We start from the raw sequence: 18,117 nt of genomic DNA, 5'->3' as shown, positions 1-18,117 counted from the left end.
ATTCGCTTATAAACATTATTTGGATAAAATAATTTTTGATGCATAACAGAATTTTTTCATGGTCATTTGCTCACAGAAGCTGATGAAGAAAAACTGTTCCCCCTTAATTTCTACTCCAGTCATACTCACAGTTGGTCATCTCAACACTTCTGAGACTTGTGGTTGGAAGAGCAAAGGCTGTGCAGGCCAATGGCTACTATAATAATGTGAACTGTATCCAAGAGTCAATTTCTTACAGAAATCTCTAATATTAATAATAATTAATAACTAAAAACTATAAGTTAAAATAGCTAGAATATTACAAAAATCCTCCCATCTTTTATAAGAATCAGAAGTACAATGAACCTTTAGAGCATATTTTTTTAATGTAGTTTCTGGTGGAGTCTGAGAGGTAAATCACTCAGATGCGTATCTGTATTCAAGAAAAAAGTTAAACCATATCAAGCTATAGTATAGTCTTGATTTCAATTACAGAACACAATTTCATATACTGATGTAAAAGGTTTCTGTATTATAGAAATCTGATTCCTGCTCCAAACTGAACACCATCACATATCCTGAAAAGAAACAAATAATGAACAATGTAAGTGATATATAAGGTAGTGATAAAATTAGAATTAATTCTCCCTACTCCCAAATTCTCAAGGTTTTCAATCTTTGGAAAGCTAAAAATCAAATTTTAGCTGGCAAAGGCTTTTTAAAATAAATGCTTTGCCCATCTGTCATACATATGGAGTATTTACATTTGCAAAATAAAGCCCATAATTTTCAAATTGCTATTATTCATTCACATGAATGACAAGTAGAAACATAATCCAACTCCTGTATAAAATATAGAGTATCTCACACAGTATTCACCAGCAAGAACAAGCCCCCTGAAGCTTTTTTATTGTGTACTATAATATTTCCTTGATATAGGATAATTGGTTGCTAACAAATTAATTTGTTCTCCTTTTCTCTTTGTCTATAGTTAAACTTGTTTTCATTTTCAAACAAAGGCATTAAACTCATTATTTATCCAACAATTTGGTTTTGGAAGGCTTAAGAAAATCCCATGAGGTGTTTAAGTGATCATTTCACCTAAAGAAATAAAACCTGCTACATAGCTATTCATACATTTCAACAGCTGATCTCAAGTTCAATGAACTTTGAAATTTGAGATACAAAGTCTTAAACCATGAAATAGTGTGAAATCAACATGAATATAGCAAGCTGAAAGAAGAACAACAAGTGCTGGAAAAAAAGCTAAACTGGTATAGAATAAACAAAATTAAAAGGTGGCAATTTTCGCTGCCAAAAGCAGATAGAAATACATTAACCTTTAAAACCAGTCCCCGTTGAAGAAATTGGTATAAAAAACCAACCTGTCACCAGACTGCACTCCCATGGGGAAACAGTAGTTAAGTTCTAATCTAGCAATGTTTCCAAGTCGGAGCACTATTCCGGCACCATAAGACCATCGGATATACTCTGCCAGCCTCTGCAGGTGAGCTCTGGGACCCTCACCTGAAAGCAAAAGAGCAAAAGAACAAGAACTAAAGTCAAGGTGGTCAAAGGTTGTCAAGGCTAACTGGATTTTCAGAGCTAGAAGACAGACTACTTGGAGATTGAACATTTATTTACTACCCACAGCTCCCCTAAACATCAACCAAGTATCTTGTACTCAAACTACAAACTTCTACAATTCTAGTTGGATTGCTGGTTGATGTTCGTTTCCCTCCACAGGGTACCTACTTATATGAACCTGGAAAAGAGTACTAAAGACCTAACAGAAAGTCTTTACTGGGCCTCTGTTAAATTTGATTCATCTGCTTTTCAGTTGTGCACAAAATGTTTCCCTCTCATATGAATGCCATCTCTCTTCCATCAAGAGAGGCAGACATCAAATATCACTACATCCCCAAATTCATTGAACTGGTAATGAAAAATTGTACAGTAATACTCTAAAATCTTGAAAAAAGTTGGGGATGGAACTAAAAAAAACAACCAACCAAACCAACAACAAAAACCAAACCACCAGTTACCACACCCTCATGATAACTTTTTATTTAATTCATCCCAGAATACACTACAATCCCACTAAAACATCATCTTCCAGCCTCCCTTTAGATTGGTGTATAGCAGGTGTAAATCAAATACCTCACTGGTCTGCAAACATCACAAATTCACAGATACTACTGTTACCATCCTAGCTCTCCTTCCTACAAATTGTGCTAGAATTTATGTAGATAGCTAGGCACCAAGATATACACAGTAAACAAACTGCTTCTGAGTAAACAGACACAAAACAGCTCTCTTCTTTTTGCCTTTATATATAGAGAGAAGCAGGTTTTGTTATATACCATAGTCAAGATTGCAGAGGTTTCCAGCGTTAAGGAAGAAATGTGTTCGGAAAAGGTCTCCAAACCCTCCCCGGCCTGGCCGAAAAGGGAGAGGGGTGTAGAGATGCAAGCCTCCAGCCCAGTAGGCTTCTCCTCCCAAGTAATCACCTATTTCGGGAAAATGTTGGAATAAAAGCATTTACTGTGGTATATATTAAAAGAACAAGAACACATCCTTAAATTGTTTTATATTGCACTGCTACCTCTTTTACAGCTCTTGCCACTTGCTCCTACCTCTCTCCAATCTCACCACTATCAAGTAAAAAATTAGCACCTACACAATTCTTTAAACCTTCCAAGTGAATTGCCCTTTTTCTTCATTCCCTCACCCAAACAGCCTGAGGCATGCACCTACTTGTGGTTCAGCAGAGACTACCCCGTGAACACCTCTGAAACACTTGTCTTAGTTTTAAAAATTAAACAATTAGCTTTAAAATATACTGAATACTGAATCCACTGATAACAGCAAGTCAGCAGCAGAGTAAGGAGTAGAACTGAGGAAGGTTCTGGCTCTCCAAATGCCTTTATTGATCAGATTACTTTTCCCCTCAGCTACCCGAACATGTGCTGTACCAAACAGAGATTTAATGTGACTGTTGTTGCTTACTAATTCAAGTGACATGCTGGAAGTATGCAAGTCTGAACACACACTGGGTTTACCAAAATAGCTTATGGCTTAAATATGAACCGCCAGGCTTCATTCCATTGTGAACTAACATACAGTAACAGATCAAAGACATAATGCTTCTCAAAGTGCAGAATGAGTGCAATTATTTTTAAGCTATGCAAAGCTTAACGACAGAATCTGATTCTTTGTTACAGACTGACATTTACAGTATTGTCAGAGGAGTAGGATTTAAAAGTTTCAGACCTTCACTCTGGGGTCCAATGCTGTACATACTGAATCCGCGCACACTTGTTGGTCCACCAAGGTAAAACCTAGTGAATACAGTCAAATTTAATTTAATGCTTCACTTCAAGGATATATTTGAAAATACTTAGCCATACTTCTAACACTGCATTCCAGAGTTACAGGTAACTTTGTAACAGGTTTATACAGCGTATTTAAAGAAATACAAGAAATTATATCTAAATCCTGATGTGTTTGGCAAAAATTCAAAACAAATGGAAGTATTAAAAAAACCCACAAACCACCCCAATCAGTCTTCTATCACTTACAAAGATCAAAATCAAAAGTTCCCAGCAGTTAAGAAGAATCAGAACAGTCTGATTCTGTCTGTTGCAATAATTTTGATAGAAATACTGTGGTTGACACTTGGTATTTATTGTAAATAAATTTAAGCCTAAATGGTTGCTGCTAGTGATCTTTAAACACAGGTCTTAGAGGGCAAAATTGCCTAAAAAGCCTAATAGTTACAATATGACTTCTAAAAATACCTACAGTGTTGCCTATGCCTGATAGAAAATTTTGCAGATGGTAAATACCATTTTGCAACCATAAATATTGGCAGGCAGAGCTACTATATAGCAAATTAAAAGTTTATACTACTCTAATATGAAAATCAAAAACAGGAGGCGTGGCTTGAGTACTAACATTCAATTAAACCTAACTGGAAACTTATTTGATTCTCCTCAGAACCAGAGCTACTACTACTTCTCTCTTCTACTACAGGATGTTCTTTATACATTACCTGGGCTGGCTGAAAAAAATTAAGAAACATTTAAAAAACTTGCCTATCAGCTATACTGGATGGCTTGTCTCCAATAGGTACTAGCATTCCACCCCAAAGTGACGCTGAAAAAACCTTTGGAGACAAAAAGAAGGTGTTTATTAATACATATTACTTAATTTCCCTAAAAACAGTGTTAGTAAGAATTCATCACTCAGTAACAAGCAGAGCTCTCCTTAGTTTGACATAAAGTTACAGGTTCTGACAGTGTATACTTGGATATCACACCATCAGTAATGGTATTTTCAAGAAACTTGATCATTGCTGCCCTCTTCAGTGCTACATCTTGAAAAAGTCAATACAGCACATTTGAACCAAGCGCCACTTTCACAATAGCCAAAGGGAACACTCATCCAGCTCCTATTTTCTTATGAATTTTCACGTTTTGAAATAAAAGAACACTGCTGACAGAAATTACTTCTGGCAATTTTAAACCCATAGGAGGCTAAGTCCAGAAAATAGCTACCAAAAATGCACAATTATTACCTGTCTGTAAATCAGCCTTATAATTGAATGAAACCACATTCTGCTACTCACTATATTGACATCAAATACACTTATATAATTACTGCTTATCTATATAGTAATTCTTGGGAGCCAAACCACTATAATAAATACATTTAATGATTTGCCTGCTGCTTGTGTACCAAGTACTACTGCCAGATGGTGAGATCTATTGCCAATACCAAGACCACAGGTGTTGGGTATTTTCTCTAATTTTACAGCACACTCCTGCTGCCTTCTGCCCTGAGAGTCCCCAGATGCCTCCCCTGCCATGATCAGATGTGAACTCATCACACACATAATATCTCATTACACAACACACAATGTGCAAAAGCCAGTTGTACACAAGCCTACCTACACTCACAAACAATGGATCACATAAAATTATGTGCACCACACAATGAGATATGCTTCACTTAAATTCCCAGTGGAGAAATACCAGCAGTCACAGGAAAGAGCAAAGTCCTCTTTGCAAAGCCATTAAATTACTTCACGCTGTCTTTCTCAGCTGAAGGTCAGTGCATCAATGTGAGATGACTAGAAGTGCACTCCTCAGACAATGCCTTTTCCTCCACCACACGGAAGGTGCAAATATAATGGTATAATAAGAACAGGGTATAGCAGATAGCCTTAAAAAGCCCTTCTGTGTTGGCCTCATTGGTCTAAGCCAAGAACTTCATTGCACCAAGTCACCTAAGAATCAAAGTATGAAACAGCAGAGTGACAGATTCTTACAGAATCAGTTAATTAGTATCTGCACTACAGAAGTAGCTTGGAACTTTTCAGTCGTACTGTTGGCATAATGCTAACAGTATTCCAGCCTCCCAGAATTTCTTCGTTATTCCAATACTTTTTAAAAAGCTTTCAAGTGGCAGAGATCTTCTCAACTCTTGGTTTGGTTTAGTATGTTGGGATACAAATTATTGTAACCTCTGATTTTTAATTCTTCATAATGGGAGTTGCTGTTTAATTCCCCATTGATCTATGATACAAGAACTTACTGCACAATCTCCATGTGGTAAAAGAATTTATTTCTAAATACAGACAGAAATATTTCTAGTATATAGTTAAATTTTTATTTCACTAAGCAGAAAACCACCTATTTCCACCTAATATTAACTCTATGCTGTTAAAAATGCCTGAAACTTAAGACCTCTATGTTCTCTTAAGAAGCTGGAGTACATTAAACATGGAGTTATCCAGTGTCATTTCCTCTGAAGGAAATATGGTGAGGATACACAAGAACTGCTCTGCCAACCAAACCAAGCGATGATGACATAGAAATTGGCTTCGAAACCACACACCCCAAACACCAAAGTACGAATGTAGACATCATGCCATAAAACAATGTGCTCTGCCTACAGGTTGGCCGTACTGGGGTCTCATAAACTTGTCACGCTACCATGTGTCTTTCTTAGTGGAACTTAAATTCTTCATTGTGCACAAATACGAAGAAGTTCAAAATGTTGCAGTGCAAGTTAAGTGTTGTAGTGAAATCAGCCTTCCCATTCTTGCTCAACAATTTTACACAGAAGAAGTAATCATATGCTATGATAACAAAATGAGTAATCATATATTCATCATTTACAATGACAAAAGAAAAATGGACCAAGATTAGGCAGAATGTTCAGAACTAGGTCAAAGAGACAGAACAAAGGCTGTAATAAGTTTTGGGAAAATCATTCTTAAGAAAGATCACAAAGGACAGGCCTAACATTAGTTCTGAAAAGAAAACTGTTTATATAGTTTAACCATCAAACAAGCCCTTCCTTCCAAAATGCCCACTTCTCAATTGATGGTACAAAGCAGGAACATCAGGTTAGAGTATTTACTTTCAAGATCTTACACCAGCCATCTTTCACTTCTGTGACCTGTTTCTAATCCATAGTGAACAACCATCATAAGACACAGATTCAATAACCTCATTTGATTACTCAGATCAATTACTAAAATATCTTTAAAACAATTACCGAATCCCAGATAAGTTGTTTATTCAACTGAAATTCAAAATCCTCTTTTAGAAAGCTCACATCTCCACCTGTATAGCCAGCCAGCTCCTGCAAAGACATAAGTTTATGAAAGTTGTAACAGATATTACATGTTTTATTCTCTCTAAAAGGTCATCATGTCTGCATCAGCAAAGCAGTATTCTCTGCACCAGAAATAAAAATGCACTGATATGGAGAGACAAGTGAATTTGGGATCAATGAAAAACCACACATGACCCTCAGGACAATAAGCTGCATTTTTCTCCTCCAAATATTAAACCAAGCTATCACTTTCAAAGCCATTTTGTAAATGACAGCTGGAAAATTTAGCATCTGAAATCAAAACTCTTACTGTATTTACCTAGACCTGAGAAGATTCCATATGTACTAAAGCAGGGCTGAAGAACCAAACAGCCAGTTGCTTTACACCAATTCTAGTTGAAAATAACAAGTGAAGTGACTGAATCAGTGTTAGAGGCAGCACCTAACAAACGATATGCTAACTAAACCCTGAATTGTATCCACCTTTCTCACTCAAAAACAGAATAGTTCACTGCTGCTAAGAACAGCAGCACTTCTAACTCCAATGGCACTTCAAAGCAACCTGCTTCTGAAGCACTGCAGAATTCAATGCTTCTGAAGCATTAACCCATACAGCAGAAAAGCCAGCTTTTCTAAAAACTCTGAAAGTAACTAAAGCGAAAACCATTTTCTGTGCCAAAATGCCATATGCCAGTCTTTCATTTTTAAGGCTTATAAACTTTGTAAACAGCAACAGGACCACAGTGTGGTAGTTCTGTGTCACAGTGTTAGAAAACAAGGACTAATACCTACTGTAAAGTTTAAATACTGTCAGGGATAATGTATCTCATCTAATAAACAATTTAATGCTAATGGCAAGATAAAATAGCTGTGCTGTTTGAACAATGGTATATAAATGAAAATTTGCCACCATAAAAAAGGTTTCATAGATTTAAAAGGCACACACTGTAAAGATAAAAAGTAAATACCGGTCATTACTGTATCCTAGTCAATTTACCATGAATTTCTAACTGTAGACATTTTTAACATGAACATAAATTAGATAAATTAACACTTAATTCAAACACACTTAAGATATAAAATTCAATAACAGTTTAAGTGATTTAATACTACCTGATTAATTTTCAGCAAAGCACCTCGTCTTGGCAAGATTGAGGAGTTACGGGAATCAATTACCATGGCATGCTGAAAAGAATCGAACAATTATTTTTAGGTTTCGTATCTGTGTAATACCACGGAGTGACACTATTCTTTTCTGTCAAAAATGGTGCAAACTGTGGAAAACAACCACAGTTCCAGCTAAGGCTAGCATAGCTTAGTGGATTTGGGAACATTATATCTACAAGACTAACTTAGTTTTGAAGGTTTAGTTTTAGAGGCCACATGAAATACATAAGTTAATATCTTTTGGCCACGGTATGCACCAGAAATACAGCAGCAATAATGACTCAGTCAGCCAATTTTGTGACAGTAACCAGCAAGGAGTTTATCTCCTACAATTTGTAAGCTACAAGTTAAAGATGACAAGTGATCAAAGACTGCTATAAGAAATAATATTTAGAAATGGCACAGCAACTGTAGGGTGAGGAATTACACTGATCCTGTCATCTACCAAACAAGACAATTCTGCTAAAAGAGATAGCATATGACATGGAGGGAGGCCCAGAAGAAAGAACAAACCAGACTATGCAACAGTCAGCCATGAAAATATGTTTTTTCTTTGGACATGCTGGATGACTCTGCGTGAATGACCAAACATGGCACAAGATGTCTGAAATAAAAGACACTACCTACTAAGACAAAAAGCTCCTTTGGTATCATTCAGAACTATTAGATTGCTCAAAATAATGTTTTAAAAAAAAATCAGGAAAAAGCCTTACAGAGAGAGAAGATTTAAGAGAATGTCCACTTTCTTCTCGAACAGAAAAGGACGCTGTTCTAGCGAGGCAGCCAAGCTCTCTCCACACACCTTCCCACTTCAGTGTGTGATTAGTCTTCCAGACTGGAAACTACAAATAAAGAATTGATTATGACATTAACAATTTTTGATACAAATTAAAGTAAACATTTCCCTGAAAAATCTCTCTCTCTAAAGTTTACTTAATCTAGAGTCTACACTTTTTCTTTCCAAACTTCTTGGACCAGAGAGAAACCCTTTTTCAAATCAGAGTAAGGCTAATTTGGCTCCAGTCAACAGAGTTTCACCAAGTAGGTGCACACTACTTAATCCATCCCAAACAAAAAATATCTGGAATTGGGCTGATACAGTGAGCTAGGCTGTCTCTCTGAAATGGTAATTAAAACATTAACAATCTGGAGAAAAACATATTGTTATTTTTATATAGACAAAATAAGATTGAATTATAAGAAAAAGACTAAGATTTATTACCTCAGTCATTTTAAAATTGTTGATCTCTTTCAAATAATGACAAGTTAGCCCTGTGCACAAGTGTTTCAATCATTAAAAAAGTAAAACAAATATTTGTGAAAGCCAGCTGTGACCTGAATTAAATGTAGATGAAGCACATGTTCCACAAAAGCTTGTGCTACACTTACATTGAGTTCTGTTGATATTCCTCTATCAGTTTCACGAAGAGAGCTCCAAGGGAACTGCCCAGTCACTTTATAGAGGTTAGCTGAAAAACTGAAATACAACATTACTGGTAGGTTTGAAAGTGAAACTATTTAAGTAGGTGGAATTTTGAATTATCACAAAAACTTAAGAAATCAGCTCTGCTACATTATTAACAGACCCTCAAAGGAATAAATATAATCATTACTCAATGAAAGATCTTACTAATTGTTTTATAAGCCTTCATTCAAAAAAACAAAAAAAAAAAGTACTCAAAAAGGCATCCCCTACTTTCTTTCAAAGTTTCCAGGCTGTGGCTTGAAGAATGACAGGCCATATGAAGTTTCCTTTGTTCCATAGGAGAACTGGAAGGTTACCTTTTCTGCACGTCCAAAGAGATTTGGGAACTTGAGCCCAAGTACCTATGGAAAATAATAAAAAACACATTGTCATATAGTTTGCTATCTTGCATCTTAATCATATTTTGAAGACAAGCATACCTTACCCGGAGAATGAGAAATGAAGATATTCAAAAATAGTTGTAATTAAATCTGGTTTTCTTGTAAGTTAAGCTTCTCTTTGCTCTGGCAGCAAAAGCCATCACAATAGCACAAGTTACAGTTTATCACCCAATTTCTAGTGCTGTGCAGTAGCTGCTGACTTAAACCTACTATAATTAGTACTGCTATTATTTCAAGCAAAATCTCCCAGCCAGTCTCAGAGAATTAAGTCTTCGGCATAATAAGCAACTGCTCTGCAAATGCAGATTTTCTAGCCAGGTAGGGTTGATTGGAACCACAGCAATAAGTCAATGGAAAATTATCAATACAGAGCTACTCCCTCGTATTTTTGTTTTGAGAAACAAAATAATTTTGCTATCAGTCCTGATGGCAGTACAACATACCATTACAATTCTCCAGAAAGGACAGTTAAACACTTCTGCCTGTTCTGACAAATACCTTGTGTCCCTTTGGCAGCAAGAAGCAGGCTTCCTCCAAGCGCAGACACTACCAGGACTGTTCTCCTGTTGTGTGTTCTATTTTAACAGAATGTTAAAAAGCTACCAAAACGTGATTGTCTTTGTCTAACAGGCACTGGAAGCAAATCAATCACCTGAACTTTGTGATGACAGCTAATATGCAATTATCCAACAAACCAGAAAGGGCTATTATTATGAAGTATTACATCTGTAGGCTTCAGATAAATTTAACGGATTAGAATAAATGTCAAATCTATTTAACTCTTAAAGAACCATGATCTCTGCTGCCTAGTTCAGTGTATACAAGTCATGCTTTCATATCACTCAAAAGTTTTACTTCTCTGTAAGAAATTAAAATCAAATAAAAGGGGAAGCTGAGTATAAAAAGAGAAACCCAAGTAACTTTCAGTCTGTTTCCAAATGCAGTAGAACAAATAAATAGGATTCTGCGCTGATTTCATTTAGGCCACGACACTCTGGACATTGCTCTCACCAGCAAGGCCACATAAGCAGTTCTGAGTTCCTGTTCTCCCTCAACTCGCAAAACACCATCACCTGAGTCATGCAGTATCTTATCCAGGTTAAAAATACTCCTAAGAAGAAAAAGATGAGTCCCTTGATCTGGCTTATCTACCAGCAGCACGCAGAGCTGTACTGTGCCCATGAGAAGGCAGAATGGGCACAGGAAACAGCACCTGAAAGCATCATCTACGTACACCAGCACTTCTGTTAAAAGTACGTTAACAGAACAGCACAGCTGTTACTTCTTGTGTCAACTGGTAAATATTTTTCACACAAGATTTTCATGTGATGCATTCTTAATTGAAACAAGTTCCCCAGTTTATATGGTTCTGGAAAACCTTGCATTTTGCAGCTCAGGATAACTGTTACAGCATTAAAACAGCGAAAACCAACAATTTCTAAGTCAAACATAAAGCATTTCAGCCAACAAGAAAATGACTTTAAATAGATCTCAGAGAAACTAAATGCCAAACTTACTAACCTCTCCAGTAGATAAAGAGCCTTAAATATTACCACAAAAAAAATTTAAGTAATTTTTAAGAATCTAAAAATGAACATACTTAGTTGGAAACTACACCATTCTTCCCTAGCTCAAAATAGGCTTTTGCTGAATGAAAGCCTGACTAATACAAAGACTCTTTAGAGACAAAGGTCTGGCAAAGCCTTAGTAAAGCTGGATCAAGAAAATACTTTGCCTTGGATCAAGTCCTCACTTACTTAATCACCAAATTCCTTGCTAGGTTTGGAACATGAAAGTAAGAGGAATATCAAAAGGTATTAATAATTATTTGAAATAATCCATACCATACTGCCTTCATTGTTGCCAACCATAGTGTTATAGCTTCCAGTTAGTCTTCTCAATTCTGTTACCTCAAAGATTACATCTAAACCATTTGGAAGGGCATCATCTCCTACATAAAAAAACATATGTTATCCCTAAAGAGCTATTTAAAAGAATGCAGACAGAAGATGACTTGAACTATTTGAAAACTGGTTTAATTAAATGATATGGTAGAAGTCTACATTACAAACTAAAATGGCTTGAAAAAGAGAAGTTGTTTGGATATGCATGCAGAATTTTGTTCAATCAAAGCGTGACTAGCTCTAATCAACAACACATTAGTTTAATTATGAACTAGTAACATTTGTTTGTTACCTACCCACTAAAAACAAAGATGTATGCAAATTCTTATATTAGAATTATTAGAAATTTAAGTGGTCCAGACACGGCAAGAAGAATGCCGTCCCTAGGGCAGAGCTCCCAGCACACTGCGGGCAAGTGTTGAACAACAAAAACCACTCAGTTCCTACAGGGCTCCCTCTGGCTACAGCAGCTGTTCCAAACCACAGCTGCTGCCAAGGGTGCCCAGTCTGCTCAAAGCAAATGGGCCAGCATCTCGGCACCAGCAACCTGTGGGACTGCACTGCGTTTCCTTCTCAATAACACAACTTTCCTCCGCTGAAGAGAACAGCAACAGGTTTGAACAGCAACCACAAGCCTGGGAATGCCGGCTGAGCCTTACTGTGAAACCTGCACACATTCAGCTGCCCCATATACACTATATGCCAATTTTTACTCATAAGCACTGATACAATAACTAGTATTTCCTTAGGTACCAAGGATGTGCTGATATAATGTCGGTTATGTGATGTGTAATACATGAAAGTACAGGACATGTTTTCAAGCTTTTCCTCAAGTGTTCCTCTGAACCTTTGGATTAAGGGATATGCACTGTAATTAACTTAGTGCTGGAAATTCACTCATTTTTGCATGTACACAAGTAATGCTTATATTCACATACACAGATATACGGACACATGCAAATGCATCTTCTTCATAAGGGTAATGAATGTAGACACATATTCATATAGATAACACACCTACACAAGCATCTAAAACATATAAAGGTATATGAGAGAGCAAGTTATATACACAAAAATGTCCAACCTATTACGTAGGGAAATAAACATCATGTTATGTCTATGTGTGTATGAGAAAAAAAGGCAAGGATTAATGAGGCAATACATACCTTGACAAGTATCAATCAGAACCTCTACCTGTCTAAAGATTCCTAGATGAAGCAACTTTTCACGAGCTTCATGCGATTTTCTCATCACCTACATGACAAGATAATTAGCTCAGTCTTTCAGGTTACCAAAAAATAACGAGGATCAAACAGCAGAAATGAAGCTAAGTCATACAACGTTCACAGATTTTTTTGTGCAAAGACACATATATGGGCCTTCAAAACACATCACAACCAATTTAACACTTATATCTGTAAAGAAAAAAATTAAACCAAATCCAGAGCATCCGTCTCAATTCCTGCCTTCTGTTAGTTTGCATGCTAATTGTTATAATACTTAAACCTACTATTCAAATAGGTTTCAGTCCTTAAAACTTATACACCTATTTAGAGAGCCCACGCTTTTGGCAAAAAACCGAAACACCCTAACCTGTTTAGACTGATTTACAAGCCTGTCAGCCCCACTCCAGAAGGAATCACCACCTAAAAGTGCAAGGACATACAGCCTAACTCACACTTTGATCCACACAGTATCTGCCTGTATTTGGCTCCTATAGCACAAGACCAGAATTGTCACAAAACTTTATGAAGTTGTTGCGTGTCTGAAGGGAGCAGCCCAAAGCAGGAAAAAGAGAGAAAGTTGTAACCCGAATTTTTAAACAGTAGGTCTGATATTCGCTGCAGTACTTACATCAATAAGATTTTTAGCCTTGAAAACATCAGCAACTTCATACATGATAATGTCATCTTTGGTCCTTCCGAGTCCATCAAAGTGCACATGCTGAACCACCACCTAAACAGAACAGACAATAAATACTGAATTTGCCTCTAATAATGACTATCAAAATCGCCAATGCAGAAAAAAATATCATTGTCCAAGTGAAAAACCCTGAAGATTCCTAGGGTAATTACTGCTAACCAACGCTACCAGAAATCAGTGTTATCTACAATTCCGGAAAATTGTTCCTTTACCATGAAAATTAAAGAAAAAGAACTCTTAATATGAAAGCTTATATTGATCATAACAGAAGCAGCAGTAATGGATTGTAGCTGCTGGGATTTTAGTTGTGTTGTATTGACAATTAAGTCACTGCAGAAATCACACCGAGATATTACATGTCAGACAAAACGCATAGTTAGTCATAGTTAGCTATTTCTTGTAACAGCTACACATAAGCAAAGTGTTAAAAGGAAAACCAAACCTAAAGCCATAAACATTTAACTATTAAAATTATTACTACCACTGGAGCATTGTAGCTTAAAATGCATATTAACGTCACTACAATTATGAGGCTTTATATTTCCTTAAAATCATTCCTCTTCTTATATAATTATCTGAGATAATTTTACCTTAAAAACCACAACACGCTCTAAGTTAGGTGGTACAAATGGACTACACTGATTGTATTTCCCTTACTTTTCCAACCTTTTCAGTGCATTATAATTTTAGGGGTAAGTGTAAAAAAAGTATATTTTCAGGTATTCGCATATAATAAAACAGCAGAATAAGAGCAACCAAGCATTACTGCAAATTGCTTCAAAAAAAGTATCACAATATATACATAATGAACTAAAAAAAACCCCAAATGTTGTTACCAAGCTTCTAGTTAGGATGACTCTCAATAGCATAAGGGAAAGGAAAACTAACAAAAACAAAGATAATGCACGATATCTCATCCCTCTACCATGCCTTAACATATTATGGGCCAAGACAGACAAGGTCTTGCATGTGAAATATGTATTTTTTAAAAGTTATCATCCTCTGCTGAAGTTAGTATTTCCCTTAGTGACATAAGTCACGTGGTAGCAGTTTACCCTAACCTGTCCAATACTATTCTCTAGCAGATTAAGGACAGTTGCTTGGTTTGCTCCTAAGCAGTGTTGCAGAAGCAGTAATCTCTTATGAGAGAGAAGGGAAAGTAGCATCCGGAAACTGGTCTGTTAACTTAAAGCTGAATTTTAATAACAGCTCCTGTGGTAGGAAAAAAAAAAACTAAAACTAGACAACATCAGATTGAATTCACTGTACTAAAATTAATTATTTCACATCTCAAGCCACAGTTTAGAAAGTTCCCTTAGGAAAAACAACCAAACAAGAGTGCCAACACATTTCTCTTAAGAAAAAAATCAGTACTATTGTTCAGGTACTTACATCTTTATTTTCGAGAATTTCCTGCTTGGCCTCAGGTTCAACTTCAACCAGTTCAGCTTCCTCTCCTAGGGCACCAAAATCTGGCCCACCCATTGGAAGAGGCTCCAAACTCTGAAAGCATACAAGAAAACAGCATTTAATATGGTACGCAGATTTGTGATTTATGCCTTTTGCAAAGGAAAAAAACCATGGTTCTTGACACTGTGCTTATCAGATCATAAGGAAGAAAAAACGAAAGAGAAGAACTAAAATTAGGTGAATTATCACCACACTTCTTACCTGCCCATTTGCTGAAATTTTTAATGAACCTGAATAGCTTCCATGTTGAATGATTTCTCAAAAATACTCTGCACTCTTTCCAAAAATAACCTTATTTTTAAGGCATGCTTCCTGTGTTAAAGAGAAATTCTACCTTCTTAAAAAAAAAAATCAGGGTGTCACTACTTTTTTTGGGGGGATGGAGAGGCGTGTGAATGCTGAACAACGAAAAAAATTGTGTTTTCAGTATGTTACTTTGCTTTGCATATATTTATATGCTTATATATATATTAGTATTTCTTTTAAAAGTATCCTTCTAGGTAATGCTCAAGAACCTCAGGCCCCACCCATTAGAGAAGAATATTTTAATCGAAACAGTTTCCAGCACAGCATGGCTTTATTTACTACACCTGAAAGAGTCCTAAAATAAGACTTATCAGAAGATAATGGATTCAAGGAGCAAATGGAGGGTTGCCTGCAAAAGCAGAGGTCAGGATTGGATAATTCAGTAAATCTACTTTTAGTCTTAAGTCACTAATACACTACTGGCTGCATTATTTAAGGCTGGCTGTTCTGCTGGAATCGTAAATTGCTGTTACGTATCAGAATCATGTTCAATGAAGACAGAATCCTCTCTCACTCCTGATAATTTTCAGGCAGACACAAAACACTCTGCACCCATGTAACATTGTATATCACTTTATACTCCAGAAGGATATAAATCCAAGAATACAAGAAAAAGAAATTACTCAGAAATTAAATTAGTCATGGTAATTAGATACTCTGGAGCCTTAACAGCCCCCTGCAGCAATATATTCCTCAGTTTAATTAAACACTATGTACAAGCCTGCTGGTTTTCAACAAGCCCATGGAAAAGAGGCAATTTGCCTGGGATCCTGAGGAATCATCCAGACCATTCTTAGCCCCCAAAGATGTCCGTCACTCATTAATCAGACCTGAATTGTCTACACCACAGTTTTAAACAACCCTATGCAGTCTCGCCATGGTTGTTATAAGGGGAAGATAGTTTAAGCCAAATTCACAAAGTATTTCACCAAATCGACTTAAGATTTGTTCTGTGATTCATTTGCTTTACAGTCAACGGTACCATTAACCTTCTCTACATTACACTGATATTCTTATAGCATGACTTTCTCATAACCTGTCACACACAGCTCTGCCCCCTTTCCATAAAGTAGAATACTCATGAGTGGACTGCTTATCTAAAATTATCCTGAGAGATGCCTCCCTAACAAAGCCTGGAAGCATGGAGAATTCAATGCCTTTCTAAAGCATTTCAGAGCCTGCCTATCCTTATTCTTTGAAATTATTTTCTGATGTTTAACAATCATTCTTTCTGTTGCCATTACAATCGCTACTTCTTGTCCTACTGCAACAAACACTTAAATCTTTACCTTCCTCTTTATGCAACGGCATACAGGTTTGGAGATTTACGCTTCTGTTCGTGAGGTTCTTAAAGTGCTTCAGGAACATGAGACACAGCCGTTCTCTTTAAGCAACACAGCTGTTTTCTGGAAAGTGCAAACCTACCACCTCCACTTTTTGCTGCCTGAGAGCTGCAGCTGGGGGTAGGTTCTCTTTGCTTCGTGCTTTGGATTTGTAATTTTGTTGTTGCTTTGGTTTTGTTGGGGTTTTTTGTTGTTTTTGTTTTACTGGTTGGTGGTTTTTTTGGTTGCTTTGTTTGGGGGTTTGTTTGTTTATTTTTTGGATAGCTGGTTTGGTTTTCTTCCTGTCTCCCCCTCAGCTGAAGAAGGACAGGGAACTACTTGAGAGAGTCCAGTGCAGAGCCACAAAGGTGATGGAGTGGAGCATCTCCCGTATGATGAAAGGCTTAGGGAGCTGGGTCTCTTTAGCTTGGAGGAGACTGAGGGGTGATCTCATTAATGTTTATAAATATGTAAAGGGTGAGTGTCACAAGAATGGAGCCACACTCTTCTTGTCAAAAACCACCGATAGGACAAGGGGCAATGGATACAAAATGGGAACACTGGAGGTTCCACTTAAATATGAAGAGAAACTTCTCTGCTTGGAGGGTGCCAGAGCACTGGAAAAGGCTGCCCTGGGAAGTTGTGAAGTCTCCTCTGGAGACATTCAAAACCCGTCTGGATGCCTTCCTGTGTAACCTCATCTAGGTGTTCCTGCTCTAGCAGGGGAATTGGATTAGATGATCTTTTGAGGGCCCTTCCACTCCCTGACATTCTGTGGTTCTGTGCTTTAGGCATCTTGGCCCTCACTAGCCCACCGTGGCAAGGTCAACCCTACTCGCCGCCAGGGAGGGAGGCAGGGCCCGGGAAGAAAAGACAAGACGCGTCCGAGCCCCGGGACGACGGCAGTTCAGCCGGGCCGGGCCCTTCCCCCCGGCCCGCCCCTGGTAGGACGTCGGTTACCGGCGAGGCTTCCCCCGGCGGCGCTGGGCACGAAGCCGCCGGGTGCCGCCGCCCGGGCCTGCACGGAGCGCCTCAGGCAAAGCAGGGCACGGCGGCCCAATCCAGGTCCCAGGGAGCCGCGCTGTAACCGGCGGAGGAACGCGACCGGTCTCCACTCCCGCCCTAGGCCAGGCCCGGCCCGAAGGTCGCCGAAGCGACCTCCGGGCCAGTCCCACGGCGAACACCGGCCGCAGCCGCCGAACCACCTTCCGCCCGGGCCCCTCCCCACTGCTCCGCGGCGCAGCGCTTACCCGGGCGTGCACGGTGCCCATGGCGGCGGCAGCAGGGCTCCGCGGGCAGGGGGCCTCTCCTGCTCAAGGCCTCGGCACGGGGGCAGCCATGACAGGCAGGCCCGCCCCGGCCCCCATTGGCCGGGAGAGCGGGAAGGGGCGGGGCGAAACTGCGCTTCCCGGATGCTGCCGCCGGGGACGCGCGCGTGCGCAGCTAGGAGGTGGGGGATGGGACCCGGCCTGGGGTGGGATCGCTGCGTGAGAATGGGAAACAAGCAATTTTCACCTGTATGTCTTCACAGGGGAACGCTAAACTCGAGGCTT

At 38.3% G+C, this 18,117-nt stretch overlaps 1 protein-coding gene across 1 annotated transcript; it reads right to left on the bottom strand.

Annotated features, from left to right (window-relative positions):
• Positions 1-346: 346 nt before the first annotated feature.
• On the bottom strand, positions 347-17,963 carry SAMM50 (SAMM50 sorting and assembly machinery component). Its single transcript, XM_065848884.2, has 15 exons — positions 17,815-17,963; positions 14,859-14,969; positions 13,398-13,499; positions 12,710-12,797; positions 11,484-11,590; positions 9,470-9,600; positions 9,163-9,250; positions 8,487-8,615; positions 7,720-7,791; positions 6,547-6,633; positions 4,077-4,147; positions 3,253-3,320; positions 2,343-2,489; positions 1,365-1,506; positions 347-557 (listed from the first exon to the last, which is right to left on the bottom strand). The coding sequence occupies exons 1-15, from the start codon at positions 17,833-17,835 to the stop codon at positions 512-514; spliced, it is 1,410 nt and encodes a 469-aa protein (XP_065704956.1). The 5' UTR covers positions 17,836-17,963; the 3' UTR covers positions 347-511.
• Between the last annotated feature and the right edge of the window lie 154 nt (positions 17,964-18,117).

Source organism: Patagioenas fasciata, chromosome 1 (assembly GCF_037038585.1).
Source record: "Patagioenas fasciata isolate bPatFas1 chromosome 1, bPatFas1.hap1, whole genome shotgun sequence".
NCBI classification, from domain to species: Eukaryota; Metazoa; Chordata; class Aves; order Columbiformes; family Columbidae; genus Patagioenas; species Patagioenas fasciata.
Note: the sequence above shows the minus strand (reverse complement) of the source record. Positions and strands in the feature narration are given on the sequence as shown.